This window comes from Phyllostomus hastatus, unplaced genomic scaffold (assembly GCF_019186645.2).
Source record: "Phyllostomus hastatus isolate PE091 unplaced genomic scaffold, TTU_PhHast_1.1 phas_contig_40, whole genome shotgun sequence".
Taxonomy (NCBI): Eukaryota; Metazoa; Chordata; class Mammalia; order Chiroptera; family Phyllostomidae; genus Phyllostomus; species Phyllostomus hastatus.
In genome coordinates, this window is record NW_025333872.1 from 1631291 (window position 1) to 1659038 (window position 27748).

The window sequence follows — 27748 nt, forward strand, 5'->3', positions numbered from 1 at the left end:
TAGACAGTACCTAAAGTACAGATATACAAGCACCCAGGAATACAGTGAAAGTAAACACTGTGAGGTAAGAGTAATTCTAATGTAGGCATTTAAGGATTAATAAGTATAAAATGTCTTCAGACACTATTTTAAACTGCTCTGGTTGGAAGGATTTTAAAGATGACTGTTAAAAGGAAGTATATTAAAATGGTTGAGATGAATTTCTGCATGTGGGGAGGGTTACTCCCATATCACCAAGCAGTGCTGGGGACAGCAGCTGGATGTCCTCCCATTCTGACACCATCTACCTGGAGATAGCAACAGATCCTACAAGTAAAGGACTTAGTCCTGCAAGACGACCCTCCACTTCAGACCTTGATTGCAAGCCCAGGTTAACACCTGTGCTTCTGACCAACCAACCACCTTACAGGTTCCAAGGACCCCATCCTTGGACTTCAGATGCCAGTTGCAAGTCCGGGTTATTACTTGTTCCTCTGACCAACTAGCTATAAATCAGAGGTTCCCATGACCTTCTACCCCTTTGGATTCAATTAATTTGCTAGAATGACTTACAGAACTCAAGGAAACATTTACTTACATTTACCAGTTTATTATAAAAGGAGTAGAGGGCTTCTGGTCAAGGTGGCAGCATGTATAAACTCAGTACTCGCATCCTCCCACAACCACATCAAAATTATGACTATACTGGAACAATCATCATTCAGAACCACCTGAAGTCTACCTGAATGGAAGTCCTATGACTAAGGATATACAGAACAAGTCACAGCAAAACTGATAAAAGGGACAGAGATATGGGACTGGCTGGTCCCACACCCACATGTGGTGATTTAAAGGTGGGAGGGATATCTCAGCTGCAGAGATCCCCTCTGAAGAGTGAGGGGTCCCAGCCCCACACCAGTGCCCCCATCACAGGGTTCCAGTGCTAGGAAGAGAAGTACCGATAACTTCTGGCAGTGAAAACCATTGGGGATTGTGGCAAGTATCAGGCAGTTCCTTTTGAAGGGTCCTCACACAGACTTACTCGGACTTGCACTTGTGGAGCTCCAGCACTGGGACAGCAGCTTGAAAGGCACCAGAGGTATACAGGGAGGATCTGAGTTCAGTTCCCTGGTGTCTGGCATCAGGGTGAGAGATAGAGGGGCAGCTTTCTCCCAAACAGAGGTGTGGGCAGAGGCCATTGCTCCTTTTTTTAGCCCTTCCCCAACAGAGCTTGTAGGCAGGACCCATATGTGAATCTCTATCAATCTGGCTGTCACTGTTTGCCCCACCTTGGTGATTCTGAGGACCTGCCCCACCAATTTGCAGGCTCACCCAAGCTGTTCTCAGTGGGTTTTCCATACAAATGGCCTGCCTTGGCTTGTGCTTCAGATTTTTCTAAAATCTCTCAAACATCTGGCCTTGCCATGCCCTGAACCTCTTGCTAGGTGGCCCCAGGCTTGGCAGTAGTGGCAGCCAGCCTTGATTTGCAGCTTGGCCTTTCCTGGGCATCTCCAAGCCCAATGCAAGTAGCATCCATCTGCAGATTGCTTTGGTGGCTCCTGGCAGAACACAGGTAGTGGCTGACCTTGACCTGCATCTCCTGGGAGGCCCCAGAGCCAGTGCATTTGGTGGACAGCTTCAGACCACGTCAAAACACCGTGCAACCACCTCCACAAATGACACACTGAAGGGGCAGACTCAGTGGGCACCAGAGCCCCACTGAAGTAAGTCTTGTTCTATGGGGTGGGCCCCTGCACAGCTGATCCTCTACAGTGGTCACAGCCAGTCCTTGCAGCTGATTGGCCTGGGGGTAAATCCCTCCCATTGATATGCCAACAGCAATCAAGGCTCAACTAACAGGAGTGTGTACAAAGCGCACACAGGGGTGAGGGGCACACCTAGAGTGCCCAGCTTGGGTGATCAGTGAGGCTGTGCCACTGGGCCCTTCAGGACACCTATGACATATGGCCACTCTACCAAGCCCAGGAGACATAGCAGCCCTACCTAATACATAGAAACAAACACAGGGAGGCAGCCAAAATGAGGAGACAAAAACATGGCCCAAATGAAAAGAGGACAAAATGGACATGAACAATCTATTAGATGCAGAGTTCAAAACATTGGTTATATGGATGCTCAATGGATTCAGGGGAAAAGTAGATGAACTTAGAACTTCAATGGCATAAAAAAAAAAGGACATGGAAACCATAAAAAAGAATCATTCAGAAATGAAGGCTACAGTAACAGAAATGAAGAATAATTTACAGGGAATCAACAGTAGAGCACATGAAGCCAAGAATCAAAACAGTGATTTGGAATATAAGGAAGTAAAAAACACCCAATCAGAACAGCAAAAAGGAAAAAGAATCCAAGAAAATGAGGATAGTGTAAGGAGCCTCTGGGACAGCTTCAGGCATACCAACATTTGCATCATGGGGGTGCCTGAAGGTGAAGAGAGAGAGAGTAAGAAATTAAAAACCTATTTGAAAAAATAATGACAGAAGGCTTCCTTAACCTGGTGAAGGAAATCATGTCCAAGTCTAGGAAGTATGGAAAATCCCAAACAAGATGAACCTGAAGAGGCCCATGCCAAGACACATCATAATTAAAAATGCCAAAGGTTGCCCTGGCTGGTGGATTGAGTGCCGGCCTGCAAATGGAAGGGTTGCCAGTTCCATTCCCAGTCAGGACACATGCCTGGGTTGCGGGCCAGGACTACAGTGGAGGGGGGGTGTGAGAGGCAACCACACACCAATGTTTCTCCCCCCGTTCCCTTCTCTCTAAAAATAAATAAAATCTTTAAAAATAAATAAATAAAAATGCCAAAGGTGGAAGACAGAGAGAATCTTAAGAGCAGCAAGAGAAAAGCAGTTAGTTATCTACAAGGGAACTCCCATAGGACTGTCAGCTGATTTCTCAACAGAAACTTTGCAGGACAGAAAAGATTGGCAAGAAATACTGAAAGTGATGAAAAGCAAGGACCTACAACCAAAATTACTCTACCCAGCAAAGCTATCATTCAGAATCGAATGACATATAAAGAGCTTCCCAGACAAGGAAAGCCTAAAGGAGTTAATCACCACTGAACCAGTATTACATGAAATGTTAAAGGGTCTTCTTCTTTTTTAAACAAAATAGGATTTTATTTATTTATTTTATAGAGAAGGGAAGGGAGGGAGAAAAAGAGAAACATTGATTGGTTGCTTCTCACACATCCATAGCTGGGGGCCTAGCTTGCTACCCAGGCATGTGCCCTGTCCGCGAATCAACTGAAGACTTTTTGGTTTGCAGGATGATGTCCAATCCACTGAGCCACACCAGTTAGAGCTAAAGGGTCCTCTTTAAGAAGAAGGAAAAGAAAAAGATACAAAATATAAGCAATAAAATGTCAGCACATGTCTATTAACAATTGAACCTAAAAAACAAAATAAACGAAACAGAAACAGACTCATAGAATGTTTGGATGGTTGCCAGATGGGTGAGGGGTTAGGGGATGGGTGAAAAAGGTAAAGGGATTAAGAAGTACAGATTGGCTCTTACAAAATGGCCATGGAGATATAAAATACAGCATAGGGAATATAGTCAGTAATATTCTAATAACTATGTATGGTGTCATATGGGTACAAGATTTATTGGGATGATCATTAGTAAGTTATATAATGTCTAATCATTGGGGTGTACACCTGAAACTAATAGGATAATGTCAGCTGTAATTGAAAAAATTAAAGATAGTTTAAAAATTTAAAAGAATGTGATAAGGGATGCAGATGAACATCCATTTGGAGGAGATGTTTAGAGCAAGGCATGTGGAAGGGGGTGTGGAACTTTCATGCCCTGTCTAGGTGCGACACTCTCCCAGCACTTTTGTGTATTCACCAACCCAGAAGCTCCCAGAACCTGTCCTTTCTTTGGTTTTAATGGAGGCTTCGTTACAGAGGCATGATTAATTAAATCGATGGCCATTGGTGATGAATTCAACCTGCAGCCCCTCCCCTCCCAAGAGATCGAGGGGTGGGACTTACAGTTCCAGCCCCCCCTAGCAACCAACTCTCATCTTTAGGTGACCTAGAGACATTCCCAAAGTCACCTCATTAACATAACAAAAGACACTGCTCTCTGTGACTACTTAGGAAATTCAAAGAGTTTTAGAAGCTCTGTGCTAGAAACGAGGATGCAGTCCAAATATATGCTTCTTGTCATAATTCACAATATCACGGGTATCCTGCAGGTCTGCCCAGCAGCCTCATTTTTCATGCATAAAACTTGTAGATTTAAGCTCTTGGAGAAAGTACTTTCTTGTGCTAGGATTGAGTTGAGTTGGCACTAAGTTGAGTTGGCACTGTGGCCAAGTTAAGTGGTTCAGTACTTTTGGCAAGGCCCTGTGAGAAAAGAAATTGGCACTGAAAGGGGGACCTTACAGATGATGTAGTTTAACCCCTCTGGGAACAGATGAACCCGAGGCCCAAAGAGATAAACTGACTTGCTGAAGGCCTCCCACATAACTGACTGAGTGACTAAGCCAGGGCTCAAACTCCCAAGTCTCTATCTACTACAACCCATTGTCAAATACCAGTAAAGGACACAAGCAGTTTGCTATGCTGGCTGAGTGCTTTAAAAACAGTTAATTACGCATATTTAAGACATAGTTGCAAAGTTTTTCAGCCCCTGCAATAGCTTACATCAAAACACCTTAGGGAAGGATGTTTTCCTCATTTGAGTTGACTATTTAGTGACGAGGTTCAGTGGTTCAGTATTACAGAGGTGCGTTTCCTGCTGCTGCTTTCTTTGATTAGTGCAAGGTAGATGTGTTCCATTTATGGGATAGCAGGTTTTGAGAGTTTGGGAAGCCACGGGCTGACTGATTTTGGTGTTCCTTGAACATCAACCTCAGGGACATAGAGGCAGCTGGTGCCAACAACAGATCATGACAGTGCTCCCCAGGTCACTCCCCAATGTTTGCCTTGCACCTTTCTTCTAGAGCTGGTGTCGTAAGACTCCTCTCTCAGGTCTCAGACGGATAAGATAGAGAAAAGGCAGGTGCCTGATTCTTCCAAGTCTTTCTGGTTTGAGCCTCTTAGCTTTGAGTCAGTTTGTGAGATAACTGGATTTTGAGAGAAGCTATGACTGGATTGTTTTGATGGAGCAACTGTTCTCATGGGTAAGCTGCTCCCTTCACTTTTTTTTCCCTTTATCAGATGCTCCTTTCCTCTCTGGCATGATGCCTTACCAGCCTTCTCCGATGAAGGTCAGGTACAGGGTATTATTGTTATGGTCACATCTGAAGTCATTTGCCAAGTTGTTTTAAGAGGTGGATATTACTAATAACTCAAAACTCAGAGCTATATTCCGTCTTTTTTTTTTAAGTTTTATTTATTTACTTAGAATGAGAGGAAGGAAAGGAGAAAGAGAGGTTGAGAAACATCAGCATATGGCTGCCCCTCACGTGTCCGCAACTGGGGACCTGGCCCAGAACCCAGGCATGTACCCTGACTGGGATTTGAACCAGCAACCCTTTGGTTCCCAGGCTTGCACTCAGTCCACTGAGCTATACTAGCTAGGGCCATACCTTTTTCACAGATGGTCTCTCTTATATGCTGCAGAGGCTAGAAAGGGAAAGCTTAAGGACAGATACAAAAAAATGCAACAAATGCAATTTTGGTTTAAAATTGAATTAGAGAAAAACCCCAACCTTGGAGGACTGCTTATTTTGTACACAAATGTGCAGATAGGGCCTGGCCAGGTGGCTTAGTGAGTTGGAGCATTGTTCTGTGCACCGAAAAGTTGTGAGTTCTATCCCCAGTCAGGGCACATCCCTAGGTTAAGGGTCCCTAGTCAGGGCATGTACAGGAAGCAACTGCCCTATGTTTCTCTCTCACACTGATGTCTTTTTCTTTCTCTCTCTCTCTCCCCTCCTTCCTTCCTCTTTCTTTAAAATCAATTTTAAAAAATACACAAAGATGGCTGTAATTGTGTAGGTTTCAGTTAATTGAGTAGCTCTCTAGATAGTTTATCCTATGTATTGGTATCCAGCTGTTTCAGAAATCTGTTGTTTCAAAGTCACAATCTGAAATGCTTTGGTGCGTGTACTTATCTCCAGTGCTAGAGGCTCAGCAAATCATTTAAGCCTTTCTCATTCTTCCCCTCCTATCATAGTGCTATTCACGTGTTACTTGGTGACTCCCACCTTTGTCCCCCTGCAGGCTCTGATGTTTAAAGTCTCTGGTGAGTTAAACTATGTGAACGAACCTTGTTTCTTAGGACAGTTCAGCTTCTGGTCTTTCAACAGCTAGAGCAATGGTTCTCAACCCTGTTTGCAACTTTTGCGCTTACCTGGGGTATTTTTAAAACATACTGGTGGTGGCCCTGGCTGGGTAGTTCATTTGGTTAGAGCGTTATCCGGATATGCCAAGGTTGCAGGTTCAGTCCCCATTAGGGCACATACAAGAGTCAACCAATGAATGCAACAGGAAATGAGTGTTTCTGTCTCTCTCCCTCCCTGCTATAATACTCCTTCCCCATTCTTCCCCTTCTTTCCCTTCTCCTCTCTCTTTAAAATCAATAAATTTAAAAAACTTTTTGAAAAAAAGAAAGGCTTGAACACAGTGTGATTTATTTAAACCATTGTACTTGAGACCATGTTCTGGCCAGTACCTGATTGTTCTTGAATAGCTGTGCTATTTTCATCCTTTTCTGTAGTCATCTTGTGAACAGACCTGGCTCAGGGCTGTAGTCTAATTCCTACCACTAGGTGTCACCAGGAAGTGATGAATGGGTAAACACAGAAGGATCCTAGGATAAAATGTGATGGGAAAAAACGTGAGAGCTTATTTTTCAGATACAAACGGCCCTGAAGGAGGCAAGTTAGTGCAGAGGATCTAGTGGACAGCTACAATATATCCTGGCAGTTTGCCCCAGCTTTCCCCTGTTTTCTCTAGCCGTGGGCTGCTCCTGTAACCTTCTTTATTTATTTAACCTTATTTTTGCCCTTGACATCTTTCTGAAATATCTGTACCTTGGCATTAGGTGGCCTTCTGTGTCATATTACTTTTCCCAAAATTTTTTTCCTATGTATAATCAATTCTCATATAAAATTGTTTTCAAATAAGTTCTCCTGACCTCTATCCCCCCCACTCTGTATTTTTCCACGCGTTGTCAGCAGAACCGATCACTCCTCATAGCTCCTCAGGCTGAATTTGAATAGAATGGTTGGGAGAAATTGAGTCAGATAAGCCAGGATAGGCCCACAACAGTGGGTTAAAGCCAGTCTTTCCATAAATCTCTCTCTCTCTCTCTCTCTCTCTATATATATATGTATATCTATGCTCAGCTTTTTCTACCTCTCCCCACTCTCGCCAAATGATATAAACCAGAAATAAGGGCCCAATACCAAAACAGAGCTGAGCTCCAATCTCTACTCCCCTTTATCCTCTGTGCCTTGTGGTCAAGCCCCCATTCCTTGTATTTGGGTTGACCAGGTAATTTTTGTAGCTAAAAGTAGGTAGATACAGTTACCAACATAAACATATGTCTTAGTAACACTTCAGCTGTGAGCTTCATCTCTGGTAAGTCCTAAAGGTAAGTCTTTGATCTGGGTTAAAACCACCACTTGTTTCTTTAGACTCTAAATTCTGCATTTGTTTCATGTGTTTTAGAGCCCATCATCCCCATTCAGCATCTCTGAGCTAACCCAGCTTTACACACTGTTCCATTGCGTTTATAGGTGGTGCTGTGTAGCTCACACTTGCATAGATGTACCCTCGTGTTTTTCTTTCCAAAGCTGCTAAAAGTTGTTTTCATATCTTTCAATTTTGTATTTGGTATATTTACCTTGAAAGATGCTGAGCATAGAATTGATTATTGATAAATTAGTAGAGAACACTTATATAATGCTTACTATGTGCCAAGTACTTTTCTAAGTACGTTACTAAGTACATATGTAATTTTGTTAAATCCACACAAGCACCATGAAGGAGAGACTATTATTATTTTCTGTTTTAGAGATGTGGTAACTGGGGCATAGAGAGGTTAAGAAACTTGCCCATAGTCACTCATCTATTAAGTGATGGAGCCAGATTACACTCAGGCAGTCTGACTCCAAGCTCCATGCTCTTAACCTCTAAACTACCATTTAGTTCAAACCATAAGGTAAATATTCATCAAACATTTATTGTATGTGAGCCACTGTATTGTTTTTACATGTTTTTTCTCATTTATTACTCACAGGAATCATAGAGGTAGGGACTATACAATCCCTGTTTTACAGACAGAAGTGAAACACAGAGAGGGTGAATAATTGCTGATGGCCATGCAACAATAAGCCCAAGGTGGTGAGTGCAGCAGGTTAAGAACCCAGGTCTGTCTGAGTCCAGAGCTCCATCTCCTAACCACTATGTCCTGCTGCCCATGGACCTCTGCTGTGAACTGGGTCAGGTCCCATCTGCAGTTTGACCCCAGGGACAGTATTGGTACTCTCTTTTTTGGTTTATGTGTATTGGAAAGCACTCTGCTCATTCACCAGTGTGCTCAGGGGCACATCCAGAAACAGTGTTTGCTTGGCTTTTCTGGTTGTGCCTACCTTTGGACCTCATCGTCAGATGCCACTTTCTTTACTAACAGTAGTGTTTTTCAGTCCTGGGCCATTGCTTCCAGTTTAGGTCAATAGGAGCTATTAAATTTCTGTTTCTTTCAATGCTGCTGCATTTAATTGAGTAATTCATCCACCAGTAATAAGGTGATTCCTGCCTGTTATATAGGCAGTTCTCTGTGGAGGCATGAATGTGAAATATAGGTAAAAGGCCAAAATGCTGTTTGAAGAATGCTGTTTCTAAAGATGGTGGTTTATGAACCTTTCTTTTCTATTTGTTCTCAAGGGTTTTCCTTTTGAAAAGGCAGAAGGTTTTGCAGCAGCAGGGGAAATATTCCATTAAGAGGAGGAAAATCATGAAGCTTACTTCGTTTTTCTTTCCCTTTTCCCAGAGTCTGAATGGTGTTTGGCTGAACAAAATACGTCTACAACCTTTAGAGGTCTATTCTATCCATAAGGGAGACCACATCCAGCTTGGGGTGGCTCTGGAAAATAAGGAGAATGCAGAGTATGAATATGAAGTTACTGAAGAAGACTGGGAGAAGATACATCCTTATCTGTCCCCAACAAGTGACCAGTTGATGGAAAAAAATAAGGGCTCAAGAACTAAAAGGAAATGTAGTTTGGATGAATTAGAAGCTCCTGAAGCTGAAGGCCCCTCACATTTGAAATCCAAAATGAACAGAACGTCTTGTGAACCTGGTCAACCACTGAAGTCACATGGGAAAGGTGAAATGGCCAGTCAACCCTCTGAATTCCTGGAACCTAAGTTGACTTCTCTTGAGCCAAGTGAGCACACCACAGGGCCTCACGTTCACTTGGGCCCCGCCAAAGTCCTGGAGCTTCAGCATGAGGAGCAGAGAGCCTCAGACCCATTAGTATCTCAGAGCAGGTTAGAGCTGATCAAGGTGACCATGTCTAGGATTCTGAAGCTCAAAACACAGATGCAGGAAAAACAGGAAGCTGTTCTGAATGAGAAAAAGCAGACCCAAAAAGGGGACTCAAAAAATATTGTGCAAATGGAGCAGGAATTGCAGGACTTACAGTCACAGCTCTGGGCAGAGCAGGCCCAGCAGCAGGCCCGAGTGGAGCAGTTGGAGAAGACTTTTCAGGAGGAGCAGCAGTATCTCCAGGTATTGCGGGGGGGGGGGGGGGGGGGAGGACAGGAGGGCCACTAGGGTGGGCGGGCCCTTTGTGAGCCTCTGGCCAAGGCTGTTTCTGGGTCAGGGACCAAATGCTGAGTGCCAGGGATGGGAGATGGAATGGGAACAGAAAACTTTGAAGTAAGAGAAGGGGTTAAATCAAAGGTTAAGCTTCAGCATGATGATCAGATCAAGAACCAAATTTGGAATACCAAGATGGGGTAAGGTGACAGGTAGTGCCAGCCCCAGGATGTAACTAATCTCAGGATGTAAAGTTGAGGCATCTCAGGACTGAGGTAAATTCAGTGAGAGGTTGGATGAAGGTCAAGATGCCGCAGAACCACAACACTCCATTTAAATCAGTAGTTCCCCTCTGAGTTACTTTTCTTTGCTCTGTGGTCCAAGTCAAATCACTTGGCCCCAGGGCAGGTACAGGTTAGCTAGTTACTCTGTCCTTGGTGTGCCTGGCAACTTGTTAGCTCTGTAGCTAACCTAGGAAGTGGGAGGCTACAAAGACAGAAAATGCTTCTCTTTTTATCCTGAGCAGCCAGCATGGGAGGGAACAGGTACACCATGACTTAATCATTGGGTTAAATTATAAGCCACCTTCCATGGTACCTCTAGTGGGAACGTTCAATAAGGACTCTCTTAGCTGTGTCAAGATAAGGCCAAATGTGTCCCCATCCCTGAGTCATTTCCATAGATGACAAGCTGTTGCACAAAGTTCCAGTCTGATCCTGGTCCTCGCTTAAAATGTCAGTTCCCATTTGGCAAGAGCCACATGTTTTTCTCCTACCTACTTGCTCAGGCAATATTGAATGTTAAGAATTCCCCATTGTTGACTTAGAACAATGATTTTCAACCCTTTTTATCTCATGGCACTCATAAACTAATGACTAAAATTCTGTGGCACACCAAAAAAATTTTTTTTGCCAATCTGACAAAAAAAAATAGGTATAATTTTGATTCATTCACACTAGATGGCTATTTTTGTGGTGGCTGTTACCATATTTTTTACTGGACAGTCTAAGGGAGAAGAGGTCAGTGCCCCTGACTAAATAGGCAGGTGTTGTTTGTTCTATAAATTTTTGCACCTCAACAGTGGGCCAGGGCTCACCGGTTGAAAATTGCTGACTTAGAACTCAAATGGGCCAATTAGGATCGAAGTGAATAAGCTTTTATCTTTTGTTTACTTTATTCAGGGTAATGAACAACCAGTAGTGTTTGCTTATTTCTGAACAATTTATAAATTTCATGAATTAAATAGACCTTTCTAAGGGGATACACTGCTTATGTGTACATTTTTGTGTCCCTTATCTAGCCAGGGCCAGTCCTTGAAATTAATACAGGGAGGTTATCTATGCATTTGTGTTGCATGCCACCTCTCCTGGAGCAGTTAGCATCTGATGTGTTCAAGGACAAGAGTTACTGTTAATTAATATTTGTGGCTGCTCTGGGCATGCTTCAAAGTATAGCTGTAAAATCTTTTCCCTTACCTAAATGGTAAAGAAAGGCAGAAAAGACTGGTTTAGAAAGTTTCTCCAGGTATGAGAGGGACATTTATAAGTGGCTCATAGTATCCAGTCCTTTATTTATTTCCCTCTGCCACCCTGGATTTCCCTCTGCCACCAAGCCCCAGGGATTCATCCTGTCCCGAGGACTTGTTCAGAAGCGCAGTTAACCCTTGGTGCTTCACACAGGTCTTTTTTTTTTTTTAGCACACGTTGCCTGATACTATACTTGGGTTCAGTGGTTATAAAGATGCTTAATAAATGTGTTATACCCACAAAGTCATCATAGCAGTTTTAAGTCAATATATTTAAATTAGAGAACAATTTCAAGTTGACATACTCATATTAAATGGGTAGATAATTCTTCAAGTGAGGAGGGGAGGGCCCAGAGCTTCTTACTGGATGCAGGGTAATGATTATGTGGAAGGCGTCATGTTGGAGGGAGCTGATGGAGGAAACACAGCCTGAGCTCAGGCAAGGTGGGAGGAGGAGCAGTTAATGGGTTGAAGGTGGTAGAGAGACTCAGCATGAGGGACAAAGGGGGCCAGAATCAAGGGAAGAAGCATGGAGGAGCTCGTGCGTGCCAGCCTGGGGGATTTTACCTATGTTTAGGTAGCTGGTTGCTCAGAACCTTTCAGCTTGCCTTGTTTTGGAAGTAACAGCATTTGCAGTAAAGGGTTGTTAGCCGAGTTTCTCCAGAACAACCTGAGTGGTGGCTTAAAAGTGACAGCCCTGAGGTGAGCAGTATTTGAGCAGTTAACTCTGCTTTCATCCCTCCTGCCAACAGCTTGGAATAAAATGAGAAATTTTCTTCCTGCTTCCTGCCCCCTGTTGTTTCCAGATGCTCATGTTAGCTGGCCTACTCTGCTTGTTGCTGGATTTTTGTTTCTTTTTTCCCCTGCCGACTGGGAAACCTTCCATTTTGTTTTTGGCTTTGTAGGGTTTGGAGAAAGAGCAAGGAGAAGAGAACCTGAAGCAGCAGCTGGCCCAGGCTCTGCAGGAGGTAACTTATCTCTTGCCATTGTGGGCTGTGGGGGAGGGGGCAGCCAGGCTTTGCATGGCCTCTGGCCGCCTCTTCTGCTTAGTGCACACCTCTGCAGTATCTCCAGGCTGCAGATAGAGCAGGTGGCAGCTGCTCACACCATCAGGGCGGAGGTTGGAGCCTCACAGACGTGCCAGACCTCAGCATGAAAACTTACATCTTCATCTGAGCAGAAGCTGCTCTAGTGAAAATGGAATGGAGCCTGTAGCAATTAGGAAGCTCTCTGGGGAAGTGTCTGCATTTCCAGAAAGGTGAGGGCAGCAGAGGGGAATTGCCAGCTGTGACTTGGTCACCACCAAGGCCTGCATGGGCCTCCACTCCCTCACGGATCCTGTGCTGAAGCCATCCAAAAACCATTTGAGAATGTTCCAACTAAGCATTTTAGGTCAGGTCGAGGCAGTTCAACAGTCAGCAGAACACTGATTTACTGCAAGGGCAGGGCTCACAGGAATAAAATTCTCCTAAAAGATAGCCTGTCATTTATTTCATTTAACTTGATTACTTCTCTCATCTGATTATTTTTATATACTTTTTTGCGTATTTAAAACCTACTTTATCTTTTCTCTTTTATGCGTTAAAATTAGTAATTTGATGCAAGTTTAGTCAGGTTAGTGGTGTAGTTCATATCTCCTTGAAAAAAAAATGAACTCTTGCATTAGAATTTGTTTAGGGTAATTTGTCCTTGTAATTCTTCTGTTGCATACCTCCCTCCCAGCCTTCTACAGAGCTGACAGTCACATGGTCGTAAAAGCTTGGGGGGTGCCTGCCTTGATTTCCTTGAGGGGTACACAAACAGCTTTGGAAAGAACTAGGTGAAAATTAATTCAGTCTTTTTGGAATTGTATTTTCTAAGTTTGTTTATTTCCTAGGGTGGGAGAGTAGGCATGTTTCCCATTTAGAGTATTATTAAATTAATATTCAGAGAATGTTTTGAAATTGACTGGGAAAGAGTAAGGTTCTGCTACTTAGAAATCACTGAGGGCTCACCGAGTTTTCTGCACCCACAACTCCTCACCCTCCCCTGAGACAGATGGGAAGATACACTGTCATTTAACATGAGGTGCTCAGCCAGGCTTCATTCACTATCCCAAAATGGGGTACTCCCGGGTCATGGTTCTGGAACGACATGCCCGGGGATGTACTACTTCCTCGGCTGAAACATGGCTGTGTGTCGGTCTGCCTCCCCAGTCCCTCTGAAGCTGCTCGTTTTCACTTACCAGGCCATTATAACAACCTGCGTTTACCTGGAGCTTAAAAACTTTTCCGAATGCTTTCATATGTTATTTTATTTGTGATTAACTCTGATGTGGGAGGGGCCCCTGTTTCCCCATTTTGTAGACACACATCTAAGTAGCAGTCAAGATGAATGAGTACCCAGGCCTTCTGATGTAAGTGCTTTTCTCAGGAGACCACATATTTCAAAATTGGTTTCTTCAGTAATCTCTTCAGAAATACTTACCTTTACTCTACCTTCTTTAGGAAAAGGATTTGAGATGAGATTTAAAGTATAAGCTGTACTTAAGCATGAGGCAGCTCAGAAATTATGTTTCATGGAAGCGGAACCTCTTGACGTTCGGGTAGGCAGTTCGGCACAGCGGAGGAGCTGCCAGCTCTCGGGCATGCCTGGTTGCAGAACACACAGGCGGGGTGTGGGCAGCATTGCCTTGAGAGCGTAATAGTGTGTGATTTGTAGACTAAATAGGTTAAAGGTCTCTTATTTCAATGAAAATGGTTATCTAGTTTCCCTGGATCTCATTTCTCCTGGGTTATTTCTTAAAAGCCACTCCTAGTGCTGGGTAGCCTCAGAGTTACTAGTTGCATTGAGCATTGAATTTTAGAATCACTTGGACAGCTTTTTAAAAAAATACACACTCCTAGGCTCCAAGGGAAACCTACAGAATCAGACCCTCAGGATGGCAGTTGTTCCGTCAATTTGCGTGGCCATGAAGGTTGGGTTATTTCCTGTGGGATTATAGATTTGATGGCCTCCCTCCTGGTTTGTCCCCTTCCCTGAAAAAAAAAAAAGGTATCAGGTGAGTGAGATGTCCTAAAGGAACAGAGGCTTTTTTCTTTTAAATTGCTGGTCCATTGATCCTGTTGAACTAATGCCACCAATAGAGGGAGGGGCGGAGCAGGCATGTGCAGCTTAAAAGGAAGATGCAGTGTAGCTCGTCTTGAGTGTGTATCTGCTATGTTCCTGCAGCACTGGGCTCTAATGGAAGAGCTAAATCGCAGCAAGAAGGACTTTGAAGCCATCCTTCAAGCCAAGAACAGAGAATTGGAGCAGACCAAGGTATAGCAAGAAGATGAAGGTTTAGAATTTGGTTAGTACATGCAACTCAGCATTTTCAACAGTGCAAGGGTTGCTATGGTGAATGGAGAGAGAGAGAAAATATGTCTGTTCCTGGCCTCAGGGGAAATAATCCATCAAATTACTCAGGCCTATGGAAGGCTCTGCCTGAAGACAACATCTGTTTCCTTCCCTCATTCAGAAGCAAAATGCTAGGGAGAAGACACTCATCCTGCAGTCCAGTCCCTCGTCTGTGCTAGATGCTTCTCCAGCGCATCCCTCTGACGCTGGGCTATGGAGCGGTATAGTCAGAATAAACAATAGTGTGTCCTCATGCCTTTAAGTAATTATTTCCCCACATCAAATCAGTGGAATTCTTAAATTAGGGCTATAAACTCAAATGCCCAGTGAGGTCAGACTGGTAATGGAATTGAGCAAAGTGTCCTGTGGGGACAGAGGTGCACAGGAAGGAGATCTTTGCCCCCAGCCTCCACCCCTGCTTTGCTGCAGCCAGTTGTTGCCATGCAGAAATGCAGGCCTGGTGGCGTCAGATATTCCGAACTTTCCACAGAAGATGGAAATCCAAATGTTTACATAAAGCATCCCAATTTTCAAATATTAGCAACAAGTTCAGTTTTTTGTTTGATCTTTCAATACCATAAAGGCTGAACTAAACAAGTCTGTAGGCTGGCCAGTCCACAGGTCATCAGTTTATAACCTCTGACCTGAAATTAATGCCTGGTCTGACTGCCTCTCTGCTCACCCCTCCTCACATACCGACCTGGAGCAGAGCACAGAAAGGAGGAGGCTCTCTTTCCCATTGGTTCGATATCCTTATATTCTGTTTAAATCACCTAGTACCTTCTTTCCCATCCTCCAAGAAACTACCATTTTTTTAAAACCGGCAATCCATAAGTTTTCAGGGAACTTGGCTGCAGTTAGAAATGGATTCGGACCTTCCTCACTGCCATAAGCAGTCTGACAGTCTTTGCTCTGATTGGAAGAGAAAATAAAAGATGAAAAATACATCAACTGTATACCCTGAGTGTCATTTCCTCTCTCCCTCAGGGGCTCCTGATAACTTTCTTTTTGGGGTCATAAGGTGCTAACTTAAATCAATGTCTGCTTCAAGAGAACACACCTAAGATGGTCCCTAAAAAGGCCGTCTGCAAGCAGTCTGGTCCCTGTGCTTGGGGAAAGCACAGGGAAGTGGTACTGCAGATGTCTGCAGGAGTGGGGAGTGGCAAGCGTAGAGCCCAGGGCCTGAAGATACTGGAGGCCACCATTCTAGCCTCCAGCCTCTGGCCTCCAGAGAGTATAGGGACTCGCTATTTTATAGAAGAGGCAGCTACAAAGAGCACAAGGGACTTTATAGAGTAATTCAAGTTTCCTGCCTCTATGGGATATTCTTTATGACTTTTTTGTCCAGTGAGTTCTTGGTTTGGGGGATGATTTTATATCACCTCTAAACTGCAGCTCACTGTGGGATACTTAATGTCTCATTCTAGAAGGTCTTGGGTGGTTGGTGTGGTTAGTATGCTACCTTCAGTTTTTCCCATTTAGTTAATTTTGGGAAGGAGGCAAACATGACAGTACAAATACTGAAAAAGCAGAGAGAGGAAAGAAAGGAAGACAGTGCCCTACATTAGAAAGCAGTTCTGAGAAATAGCACCCCTTGGGGAAAGTGCTTTATTTCTGTGTTCCTCCGCCAGGATGAATTTTTAATTTAGACTCCTTCTGAATTGTATTCCAGAGGATTAATCCTACTCCCTGTCCTGTTTTACATTCTTGTGGGTTCTCCTAATGACAGCAGGAGTTTTGTGTCTTTGCAGGAAGAAAAGGAGAAGGTACAAGCACAGAAAGAAGAAGTTCTTAGCCACATGAATGACGTGCTAGAGAATGAGCTCCAGTGCATTATTTGCTCAGAATACTTCATTGAGGTAATTATGAACGTTAGGAACAGTGAGTGGCTCTCGGGAGCCTCATCACTGTCCCAATCCTGAATGGAGCCTCAGCTACTCAGGCTGCTTCCGCTATAGGGGAACGTTCTGAAGAGCTTTTCTTGCAGGAACTTCTCGTAGCTATTTGACTACAAAATAACCTCTAGAGGTGGCCACTTCTCACTTGTTTTTGTATAGTCTTTAACTTTACTGTCCTTTTTCTTATTTCATTTGTTCTTATTTATTTGATATAATTAATATTTTAAGCTGCAGTAAAGCCTTTATCTCTGTTTTGTTGGGGAGGACACAGGGCCACATGGCATTAGATTTTTGAAGTATCGGAGTAAAGCTGCTCAGTAAAGCTACACTTTCCTTACTCTGAATGGGCATGGTGCTGAGGGGGTGTGCAGTGCAGCCTTTGAAGAGGGCGGTAAATGCCATTGCGGGGTGTCAGGAATTCGGCACACAAGTGGAACACGTCTCAGGGACTCAGGGTTCCCTATGAAAATGAAACCTCTCTCCTAGGTTACCATCGGTTATCCTGTCATATTTTTACATGGGCTCTTATTTTTAAAAATTTTACCATTTGTGACCAGTTCATCTTATACCACAAGTTTAAATTCAAGTTGTAAAGTGACATTGTTTGTCAGATTCCTTTACAAAGGAAGATGCGTACAGACACTGCTCCCTTTTTTCTGGTGGTCTTTAGGAGGCTGAGTCTGTTAGCCTGCCGGAACAGCTCTCCTGAGCAGACCTGTTTTTTTGCTCTGGGTCTACTTAAACTTCAGGTCATGAATTTCTCCCATAATTTCTATTCACTTGATTCCCTACTTAGGAGAAGCTCAGTTAGTGTTGTTTTGATAAGGTGCACAGACCATACTAGAGGAACATAAGGAGAGGGCTTGGAACTGGTGCTGAGTTGGCCAGCTGGGAGCATCTGCCCAGACAGTCGAGGCAGACAGGCTGACCTGTGCTTTGTTTGATTTACTGCACACCACCTGACCTTTCCTCCTGGTCACCTCCTAAAGTGAGGGCTGGAAAAAAGTTTCATTTTAATGAGACAGGTTTTTAGTCCTGTTGATAAGAATTTACCTCCTATAGTAAACAGAATGTCTCCTAGTTGACTTTCTGGGCTCACCTTGGCATTTGGGAAATAAATGATTTCTGTGTTATTTTCAACTGCCCTCCTAAAAGCAGGAATGAAGACTTTTGAGCCTCGGATAACATTGTATCTTAGGGGGTGTACATAAACAAGAGTAGTGAAGACAATGGTTTATATCGTTGGGAGTGAAAAGCACGCTGGCAGAATTCCGGTTTACTCAGAAGAGCCCCTCAAACAACATGGCTCCTTTTGCTTTCTCTCTTCTTGGAGGATTATTTACTCAGGGGTTCAGCCAGTGTCAGCGAACCCATTGCATTTTTTCCATTTCTCTTCTTTCTTCCCCAGCCTTTTTAGTTGCCTTTTAGATTTATTTTACTTTTTTGGTTTCTTCTGAAAAGAGATGATGTCTCCCACCATACCATATACTGAGTTTTCAATGTGTGTTCCCCTTTGTATATAAAAATTGAGGTTCTAATTCACCACTAACAACACATACATTTGTTTTTCATAAGAGAGTTAGTGAGGTATTTGCACCAAACAGTCACATGCTTACTAGTCCTACCTACGTCCAAAGGCATTTGTTCACAAGGTAGCTAACCTGTGTTGGCAGTAGCCTGAGTTGGTGGAACAGAACAGACAAGTCCGCCTACCTGGGGCCTGCGTTTATGAACTCTGAGAAAGATGATAAATCATCTAACTTGAAGCTTAAAATTTCCCACTCCCAAGGATGACTCTGGTACCTTTGTAAGCTCTCTAGGTACAGTGGTGGTTAAATGTCCACTTGGCCCTGCCTAGCTTTGAGATCACTTACCACCCTGTGGAAGTAAGTGTGACGTTCTGATGTGTGTGTGTTCACATTCATGTTGCAGGCTGTCACCTTGAACTGTGCCCACAGTTTTTGTTCCTTCTGTATCAACGAATGGATGAAGCGGAAGGTCGAATGTCCCATTTGTCGGAAGGACATCAAGTCCAAAACCCCCTCCCTGGTTCTGGACAACTGCATTAGTAAGATGGTAGATAATCTGAGTTCAGAAGTAAGAGAACGACGAATTGACTTAATTAAGGGACGAAAAGGTGAGTGGGTATAAACAAGATGCTGAGTGCCCTCAGCGAAGTACTTACAAACTTTGGCAGATTTTTTTGGTTGGGGAAGAGAATCAGATGAAAGATTCTTAAGCTAAAGAACAAGTGGAAGAAATGGGGGAAAGTAAAAGGAGTTAAAGATAATGAATGTGTGAGCCCTGACTGGGTAACTTAGTTAGAGTGTCATCCTGACATGCCAATGTTGTGGGTTCGATCCCCAGTCAGGGCACATACAAGAAGCAACCAATGAATGCATAAGTAAGTGGAACAATAATCAGTCAAACTCTCTATCTCTCTCCCTTCTCCTCCCTCCCCCTCTCTCCCGTCCTCTCTCTCTCTCTCTCTGAAATAAAATAAAATGAAAAAACAGTGAATGTGTGAGAAAGAGTTGAAGTAGAATTAACTAAGTTGCTGGAGCAGCAGGAAAAGAGGGAGGCTTAAGTGCAAGTGCCTCGGTTACTGGGGTGAAAAGAAAGATGTGATTAGAACACACAGACAGTTTGCTGTACTGGTGACTAGATGGGGCTGTTATTCAGGACAGTTTAGTTGCTGTCCAGGTGTTGCAGACCATTTGGGGTGGGTATACAGTCAGTTGTAAACTGGATGCATACAAGTCAGAGATTCACAACTGAATGCCTGAAGAAAAGACATGCATAAGTTCTCTCTATAAGAGTTACAGCTTAATTATGCAAATTGGGTATAACGTTAAACCAAAGAGATAAATTTAATCCTACTGTGTTATCACTGGGGACCCTAATATATTTACCCACAAGTTTCCCAGTTGGAAGGGAATTTGAGTAGAGATTGGGGTAGGGGTGGGTGAGTTTCCCTGAGGAGCCATACTTCCATCCTGAATTTAACCAAGTGCTCTCATCGCCCCTGCAGCCTGCTGTGTTGAGGGTTGTGGAGCTACTCTGCTTAAGACTCGAATGTCCTTGTGGCAGAAGGACATGTCCTGGGGCAAACACGAGAAAGTCAGTGTGTACAAAGGATTGGGGATTGGGTGGGGTCGAGAGTGCACAGAAGTGGGTAGATTTGATTATCAACGTTAAGCCCTTTTGATAGTGTAGTATAGCGTTACCTGCTAAGAAGCTTCAGATCCAAAGTGCTGTGGCAGCCATGAGTGCATGTAAAGATCTGCCATCGAAGAACCAGAAGCTTGCTGCCTTTACAGGTGTTCCCCACCACCTGGCTGTTGGTAGTATGTATCTTTGGGTGTATCTTTCCCTAATTTCAGAGAAGCTGAAGGCTTAAAAGCCACACTGCTAATAGGATCTTCAGTCCACTGCTTCCTTTCTCCTAGCCCTTCAGCAGATAGCAGCCACTTCGAGTAGTGGGGCCAGGAATCTGATGCTGATTTGTGAGTGGCTGTGGTTTGAAACGGGCCCTCGGTGGGTGAGCCAGGGCAGAGGCAGCAGGCCTGTCCAGAGCCGGTGGTGCAGTGCTGAACAGGGAGTGTGCTTGAGCTGTTTATACTCAAGGAAGACATTCTGACCTGTAGGAGGGTGCACTGGCCCTCAGGTAGTTCTTTAGAACCAAAGTATTTTACATTTTTTTTTCCACAACTATGTGCTGTTGGGTTTTATGACAGGTCTTAAGCCCCCAGAGACTTTACCTCCCAGGAGCCACTTGATTCTGGCAGAATCCCATTGCTCTTCCTCTCTACCTCCCATCACTCCATAAGCTCTTATAGGGACACTGCTACGAACTGGGACAAGGTGGTAAATAAGGCCCTGTCTCAGCGCTTATAGCACTCCCTGTCTATGGAGGAGACAGACAGGGAAGTAGGTGGTGTGACAAGTTCCACAACAGGGCTCTAGGAAACTGCCGAGAAGGGGACACTCAATTTGGCCTGGGCAGGTGGAGGTATGCTCTGGCAGTTCACAGAAGAAGTGCCTTTTGAAGTGAGTCAAAGCTTCCCTAAGGGGTAGCTTTCCAAGCAGAGGAATAGGCACAAGCGGAGCACAGAGGTGTGAGCAGCAGTGACTTGTTCGTAGCAGTGCCCCCTTGTGGTCCAGTCAGAGCGTCTGCATGGTGCCGGAGCAGCGTGAGGATGGCCAAAGCTTAGGGAGTGTCTGCGGAGGCTCTGTGAATGCCTTCCATTTCTTTCCTCTTTCCTTTCTGAGAGGATCAGGGGCCTGGGAACCCAGCTATGACCAAGGTCAGCCTTTGAGCAGAAGTGTGCTGGGACTCTGTGGGCGTGGGGGCACCAAGAATTTTCTTCACCCACCACATTGGCGAGGTTTCTTCTCACAAGACCAAGGTCAGTAGGTGGTTTCATTCAGCGTTGGAAAGGGAAACAGTATCAAACTCCTTTTTCTCTCCAAAGGCTAGAGAGGATGTCTCTGCCTATTCATAACACTAGGAGTCTGCACAGTCGGCCAAATCAGTCTGCCTGTTGCAGTACTTGGCTTAGACTGTTCTGGCACCAGCTGTAGTTTCTGTACTTATCACAGTGAGTGCAGCTTTTAGGTTTTTCTCTAGAGACAGACGGAAGGTTCTGTGGCCCGATCTAGGGAGGCCTGTGCCAGAGCCATCAGCAGCTTCACTGGTCTGCAGTGTGGGGTTTGAGAAAACTCTCAGTTCAAAGATCAGCCTTCCTTGCCAATTGAAAGCTGGTTTAATCTTCAGTGTATCCCCACCAAGTTTTAAAAAGGACCAGACTTAGGATCTGGGCGCTAGGATTGGCAGGCCTGTAGTCGTCATTCTGAAGCTGTGGCTGGGTGTGTTCCTCCCGGCAGGGTTGCTCGGAGCATGTGTGCGGAGAGGGAGGCCTGCTGGTTTATGGCCCCGGGGGCTCTGACCCCACCGAGAGCAGCCCTAGCTAGGCTTCCCTGGCTGCTGGCGGTGTCTTCAAGTTCCATGGCCCGTGGGAGGCATGATAATTCCTCGTAAACTCTGGGAGGCCAGATTACAGAGAAGAGGAGAATGTTAGGATGCCAGATCCTGTCCGGGTTGAAGAAAGGGTGCCCTGGCGCTGGGGCAGATAAGAAACACCCAGGAAGTGCTTGTCGCATGAGTAATTGTAATTCTCTGGGATACTGACGGGAGATCTTTCCTGAGGGAAGACATTCATCCCCTGGGGACCCTCTCCCTCTGGGGCCGGTGAGGTGGTCTGTCCACGGCTTCGCCTCCCCCATGTGTTCTGTTCTCATTAAATGCTGGTTGGTTGACAAGAGTGTTAACATTCTCACTTTAGCTTTCCCTAGCAATTTCTCTGGGTTGTGCTCAGAAAAGAAGAAAACAAATGATCTAGAAATAAAGTCTTGTTGGTACTTCATAGCAGTGATTTCCAGTCCATGGGCTTCTTCAAACTGCACTCCCCAACTCCCTTGATACTCTGCTAGTGAGTCCGGACTCCCAGTCGGAGTGTGCGGAGGTGGGAGCAAGGTGCACGAATCACAGCTGCCCTGAGTCTGTGAGACACGCCCCTCCAGCGGTCGGGGGTCCCTAGGAAGATGGGCTCAGGCCAGACCACACAGCCTGTAGTTCTGGCCCGCTTCCCGTAGGCTCTCAGGAGGGCGATCCAGGCATGGGACACAAGAAACGGCAGTGTCTGAAGAGTGTATCTGCCCACCTGGAAGGCTGTCCCTGGTGTCGCCATCGTCCCTTGCTGAAAGACAGAGCTGAGGAAAGGAGTGTGTGGGGCGTAGCAGCAGTGACAGTGCTGACAGGTCGAGCTCACCCAGAGAGAATACTATTGGCAAGTACTTTTAGCCCCCGAAGGAATCGAGAGGGTCGAGTGCGTGCAGTCAGCCTGGCACAGGACAATGTTTGTCTAAGGGACAACAGCTCTTGACAAGGGTAGCAGGGTCGGGCAGTCCTTGTGCGTGCACACAAACAGTGTACGACACCGCACTCGCTACAAATTCTGGCTCTTAAAAATTTACCCTTCGCAAAACTGTCATGGGGTAGAAAACTAGCAGACTTGTTACTAGAAGCTTTTTTCTTAATAGTCCAAAACTACCCTCTGTGTTTGCCCCGTTTTTCCTTCCCTTCTCTTCTTTTGTCTCCTATTTTTCTTCCCTTCCTTGTCCCTTGAGTGGTGTCTCCCTCTCCGCCCTGATTGGCATCACAGAACGCACAGGAATGGAGTGACTGCGGCCTTGGACGTCGGCTTCTAAGATATTAATTGGAACTCCTGGAGGAGCCACCCAGGAAGTCCTAGAACTTTGAATTTGTTTCTTTTTCTTTCTTTCTTTCTTTTTTTTGCTTTCTAAATTTTTAATTTTTAAAAATATTGTTTATGCTATTACAGTTGTCCCAATTTTTCCTCCTGTGCTACCCTCTATCCAGTGCCTCCCCACTGCCTCAGACAGTTCCCACACCATTGTCCACATCTGTGGGTCACGCATATGTGTAGAACCTCGCATTTCTTGTTGACTCTCTAGCCCTTGACCTTTCTGAATGGTCCTGTTCTGACTAATGCTCTGTGGTGGAGTGTCTTTTCCCCTTCGCCAAAAGCTGCCACCACACCACAGCACCAGTCAGGCTTTTGCATCTTAGGAGACTGGCCTTTCTTCAATAAAGACCCTTTAGTGCACCCCGAGTGCACCCAGGGCTGGGTTTGAGGGGGCCATGCCATCCATGCCAGTGAGAGGCCCAGGGCTGACCTTTGCTGACCTGCCTGTGGAGTCCGGAACTCTGGCGAGCGCTAAGCCCACCCCACCAACATTGTACTAAGGGCAAGACCAGTACTTGCCCAGGCTGCCCTGCCAGCTGGAGAGGGCCGGGAGGCGCAGGAGCACACGCTAGAGCCGCAGCACAAGTAGGTGTGAGCAGCTGGTCTCCAGGGGCCCAGCAGAGGGACTTCAGAACTTCAGATCCCTTGTTGCTGTTCTCCACAGAAGTTTCTCCTGACTTTTTTGTTTTTGTTTTTTGTAATGATAAAACAGAGTTACCCCCAAATGTGGGTGCGTATTATACACAGCAAAATACGGTACCTCCAGAACCTTCTTACTGTAGAAGACCACTTGTATAAGTATAGGACAGTGTCTGTAACCAAAGTGGCTTTCCTTTGAGAGTTCCTTGGTTCCTGCACTTAGCACTAGATGTACACTGGGTATATTTGAAGCAAACTCAAACTAGTTGGTGTTCTAGATTTCCATGAATTAGTCACAGAAATCTTTTTTTCTCTTTTTTGCCCTCCCCATAGAATTAGGCACATCACCATTGAGGCTTCTGTGCATCGGCTGGATATATACCTTGCCCAAGTGTGTGTTACTGTGGTTCTTAAGAAACCTGATAAAACTAGACACGCTCCTGTTTCTGGTTAGGGTTTCTGCTTGAACTGCTTTCTGCTTTCCTATGCTGGAGAGTTTGGACCTCTTTTACCCTTGGCCCATGAAACATGAAGCAGAACCAACCCCAAAGAAAAAACTCCTTGCTTCCTTTCCCTGGGCCTTTCTGTTTTCTCAGGACCCACTTAGCATTGGGTGCGGGGAATAAAGGTGGGTAGGGCACACGCAACCCCTGCCCTCGTGGAACTTCTGGTCTGGGTGCTGGGCATGGGAACACGCCACACTAGCAGATGAAAGGTGCCATGGAAAGGCCAATGGCAGGCAGGGGAGTGAAGGGAAGTGAAAGGGAGGTGGGTGCATAGGTAGAAAGGCCAAAAGCAAGAAAGCAGGAGGGGTTTGGGGCTGAGAAAAGCACAGAGTGACAGGTTGAAGGTGCTAGGGAATGTTTGGGCAGTGAGGCTGGAAAGCAAGCAGGACTGGGTCGTGAAGTCTTCCAGAACTGTGTGAAAGGTTTACACTGGGGGCTGTGGGAAAACTACAAGATTTTAAGTAGAGGTGTGCCTGTTTAGATTTTTCTGGGTAGGTCAGCGGGGCTGCAGTGCAGATAAACGGTGATGGGAACAAGAATAGAGGCAGCAGCCCTGGCCAGGGTAATGGCTGGGTGAGAGAAACGGCAGTGGGGAGGAGGGGGCGGGCAGACTTGAGCAGATGTTTAGGGGACAGAGTCCACAGGCTTGCGCAGCTGGTTTGCTGTGAGGAACGAGGAGCACCTTGCTGAGGATCACTCCTGGTTTCTGTCAGGCAGCCGGGCGGGTGATAGTGTGTTCACCAAAATTGGAGCAGATTGTCAGGGAGATAAGTTTGGTTTTAGACTAAAGTTGTTTAGGCTAAGGTAAGTTGAGAGCACCTGAGGGCATTTAAATATGTGGACCTGGAGCCCAGAAAACACTAGATTTGGGGATCCTCTCTGGGTGGTAAGAGCTAAGGTCAAGTCTGTGTCCCGGAGAAACACAGACACCAAAGGGACGGGGAGTGGAAGGGGAGAATTCAGGGCAGAGGGGGAGGAGAGACCGAAGAGAGATGGAGAAAGAGGGAGGTGTGGACAGGTGACAGGACATCACAGCGGTGTGCTCTGAGCCTTCCCGACCACAGCCTTGTCTGCAGTAGCCCCTTGTTACATTCTAGACACCTCCCTATCTATTGCTTTCAGATACTTAGGAGGCTGAAATTGTGTGTGTTGGTGTGTTCTTGCCCCTCAGTTTATAAACTCGAGGACAGGGGTTTTAGCTTATTGAATGCAGTATTTTCAGGGCCTGGAAGACTGTTTGGCAGGTCTCCGGTAAATGCACATTTGTGAGTGGTTATGGACAGAGGGGCTGGCAGTGCGAAATGCTGATAAGGATGAAAAACTGCCCTTTGGATGTAGCAGGTGTGTAGGACATTGATGACTTCATCTAGGACAAGTTGGGGGGTGCGTGTGGAGTCAGCAGCCAGTCTGCAGTGAATTGGAGAATGAGTAAGAGGCGAAGGAGCAGAGAAGAGTGAAAATAGGCTAGCTCTTGAGGAAGTTTGGCTACAATTGTGGGAAGCAGTAATAGAGAAGGCTGTTGTTGGGGGAGGAAGTCAGGGTAAAGCAGTTTCTCACTTTGTTTAAGTATTTTTTAAATTTATTGACTTGAGGGAGAGAAAAGGGGGAAGAGAGTGAGACTTTGATTTTTGTTGTTCCATTTAGTTACGCATTCATTGGTGGTTTCTTGTATGTGCCCTGACCGGGGATCAGACCTGCAACCTTAGCATATTAGGATGACACTCTTACCAACTGAGTGACCCGGCCAGGGCTTAGTTTTTGTTTTTTAAAGGCAGGAGAGATTACAGCACGCTCGATTGCTGATTGGAAGGAGCCTGTAGAGAAGGTGATGCTGGCAAGCCAGATCGTGGATGGGCACAGTTCCTAGAAAGGCAGGGGAGGGGAGCGAATGCAGAGAGCACAGATGGAGGAATTCATCTTCAAAAGTACGGGGATGCATCCCCAGTTTCCTAGAGGAAGAAGAATAATGTGGGAGGGTGGGAAAGGAAATCTGCTTGAGGGAGTCGAGAGAATTTCATTCCTGTGATTCCTGCATTTTTTGGTGAGCCGGCAGGTGAAGCCCTTCACTGAGAGGAAGGGAGCCGCCCTGTTCTCCCAGCTCACCAGTGCGACCGCACGCCCCGTCCCAAGGGTCCCACCTCAGCCACCTCCCAGAAGTGGGAGAAAAGTAGCTTCTGTGACCCTTTCAGTCCTCCTACCAATGAGTTCCAGACCTCAGTCTCAGGGAGCAGGACAGTTTCCTTGGTGGCTTTACTGTGCCCTTAGTGTAGCCAGGACTCCTGCCCCTCCAGGATCGAGGGAGCAGAAGCTGTCGGAAAAGACTGGAGGCCAGTAAACAGCCCCTCTGCCCCCTCCCTTTCTGGGTGTTGGAAGAACTCCCACCTTTCCGTGTCAGTCACTACGGATGCAATTTCCTCTTTCCTTCAACCTATATCTGTAGAGGGCACACTTTGTGTCAGTCATGTTAGGTGCAAGGAATAGAAAGAAAAGTGAAAATCTGATTAAAGTTTGATGTGATTGGTACTTCAGAGGAAAATAGAGCAAGAAAGGGCCAGGAGTGATGGGGAGAGCTTCGGCAGTGTTTGGGGTGGTCAAGAAAGGCATCACCAAGAAGGTAATATTTGAGTAAAGGTCTGCAGGAAGAGGCCACGCTGTATCTGGGGAGCCAGTGTCCCACACAGAGGGAATAGGAAGGGGGAGCATGCATGGGGTGTTGGGCGAACAGCAGGGACGCCAGTGCGGCTACAGGAGAGTGAGTGACCTGGAGAGGAGTAGGGGTGAGGTCAGAGGGCTGGGCAGGAGGCGGGTGTGGTGGGGCCTTCCAGGCCCTTGGAAGGACCTTGACTTCAGCTCTTACTCTGGGAGAAGTGAAGAGCAGGCTTGGAGTGGAGTGACATGATCTGACCTCTGTTTTTTCTTTGCCATGGCTACCGTGTGAGGAAGGGACTGGGGTGGCTGTGGAGAGGCTGGAGAGGGGACACGCAGGCTCTTCTTTCATTTCTCTCCTTTCTCTCCAAAGCCAAGAGACTGTTGTGAAGACGGTGCTGCAAGGGCCTTTGACAGACCGCCAGGCGACAGAAGCTCGGGTGGCCTGGAGGGTCTCCACGCACTGGCCTTGGGCTGCACCGAGACAGAGCGTGAAGAGCCGCGTGGGACAGAGTCTGAGTTCGGAAGTTCTCCAGTTCTCTGCCACGAGCCTCCTGGGCAGGCCAGCCCGCTGCCACTGTTGTCTGAAGGGCCGTGGTGCGCACCACCCGATGCGTCGGGCACGTGACAGACTCTGCCCCACTCACTACATGTCGATGGTTATGTATTTCCGTTTGTGTTTTACATCTGTTGTTTTTGTTGTTGTTTTGGTATCTCTGAAGCACCTCGGTGGACGTTTATCCTGGACAGCTTGAATGTACCCCTGTGGCTGCCCCTGAAAGTTAAGGCAGCCTCTATTTGAGTGGATGGAATACCTCTTTGTGAAAATAAGGTGTCATTTACTGGAAATAAAACACAAAATTTAATAGTTGCTCAGCTGGGCTTTGGTGTATTTGTCTTCCTTCCCTTCCAGCTCCCATACAGTCTCACAAGTAAACACTGGCAGCTCATAAATTGCAACCAAGAAAGTGACTATGTCAGATGATAGACTCAAGTGAATGTCAGCCTTGGAAGCCAAGCCCAAGGTCATGGCCATAGCAGATGGGCTCTGTTAAGCCCCTGACCGTTGCGTTTCCTGTGCATCCCGGAGGTAGGTCACTG

The 27748-nt window shown here is 45.8% G+C and overlaps 1 protein-coding gene across 2 annotated transcripts in view; it reads left to right on the forward strand.

Annotated features, from left to right (window-relative positions):
- RNF8 (ring finger protein 8) overlaps positions 1-27523 on the forward strand; it is a 36187-nt gene extending 8664 nt beyond the window's left edge. The window contains exons 3-8 of one of the 2 annotated variants that reach the window (XM_045843831.1): positions 8956-9696; positions 12157-12219; positions 14462-14551; positions 16381-16488; positions 18460-18664; positions 27021-27523. In XM_045843831.1, coding sequence (XP_045699787.1) covers positions 8956-9696; positions 12157-12219; positions 14462-14551; positions 16381-16488; positions 18460-18664; positions 27021-27037 — 1224 coding nt within the window. In that variant the 3' untranslated portion in view covers positions 27038-27523. The remainder of the gene's footprint in view (positions 1-8955; positions 9697-12156; positions 12220-14461; positions 14552-16380; positions 16489-18459; positions 18665-27020) is intronic. The other variant, XM_045843832.1, reaches the window with a different exon arrangement.
- The last annotated feature ends 225 nt before the right edge of the window (positions 27524-27748 follow it).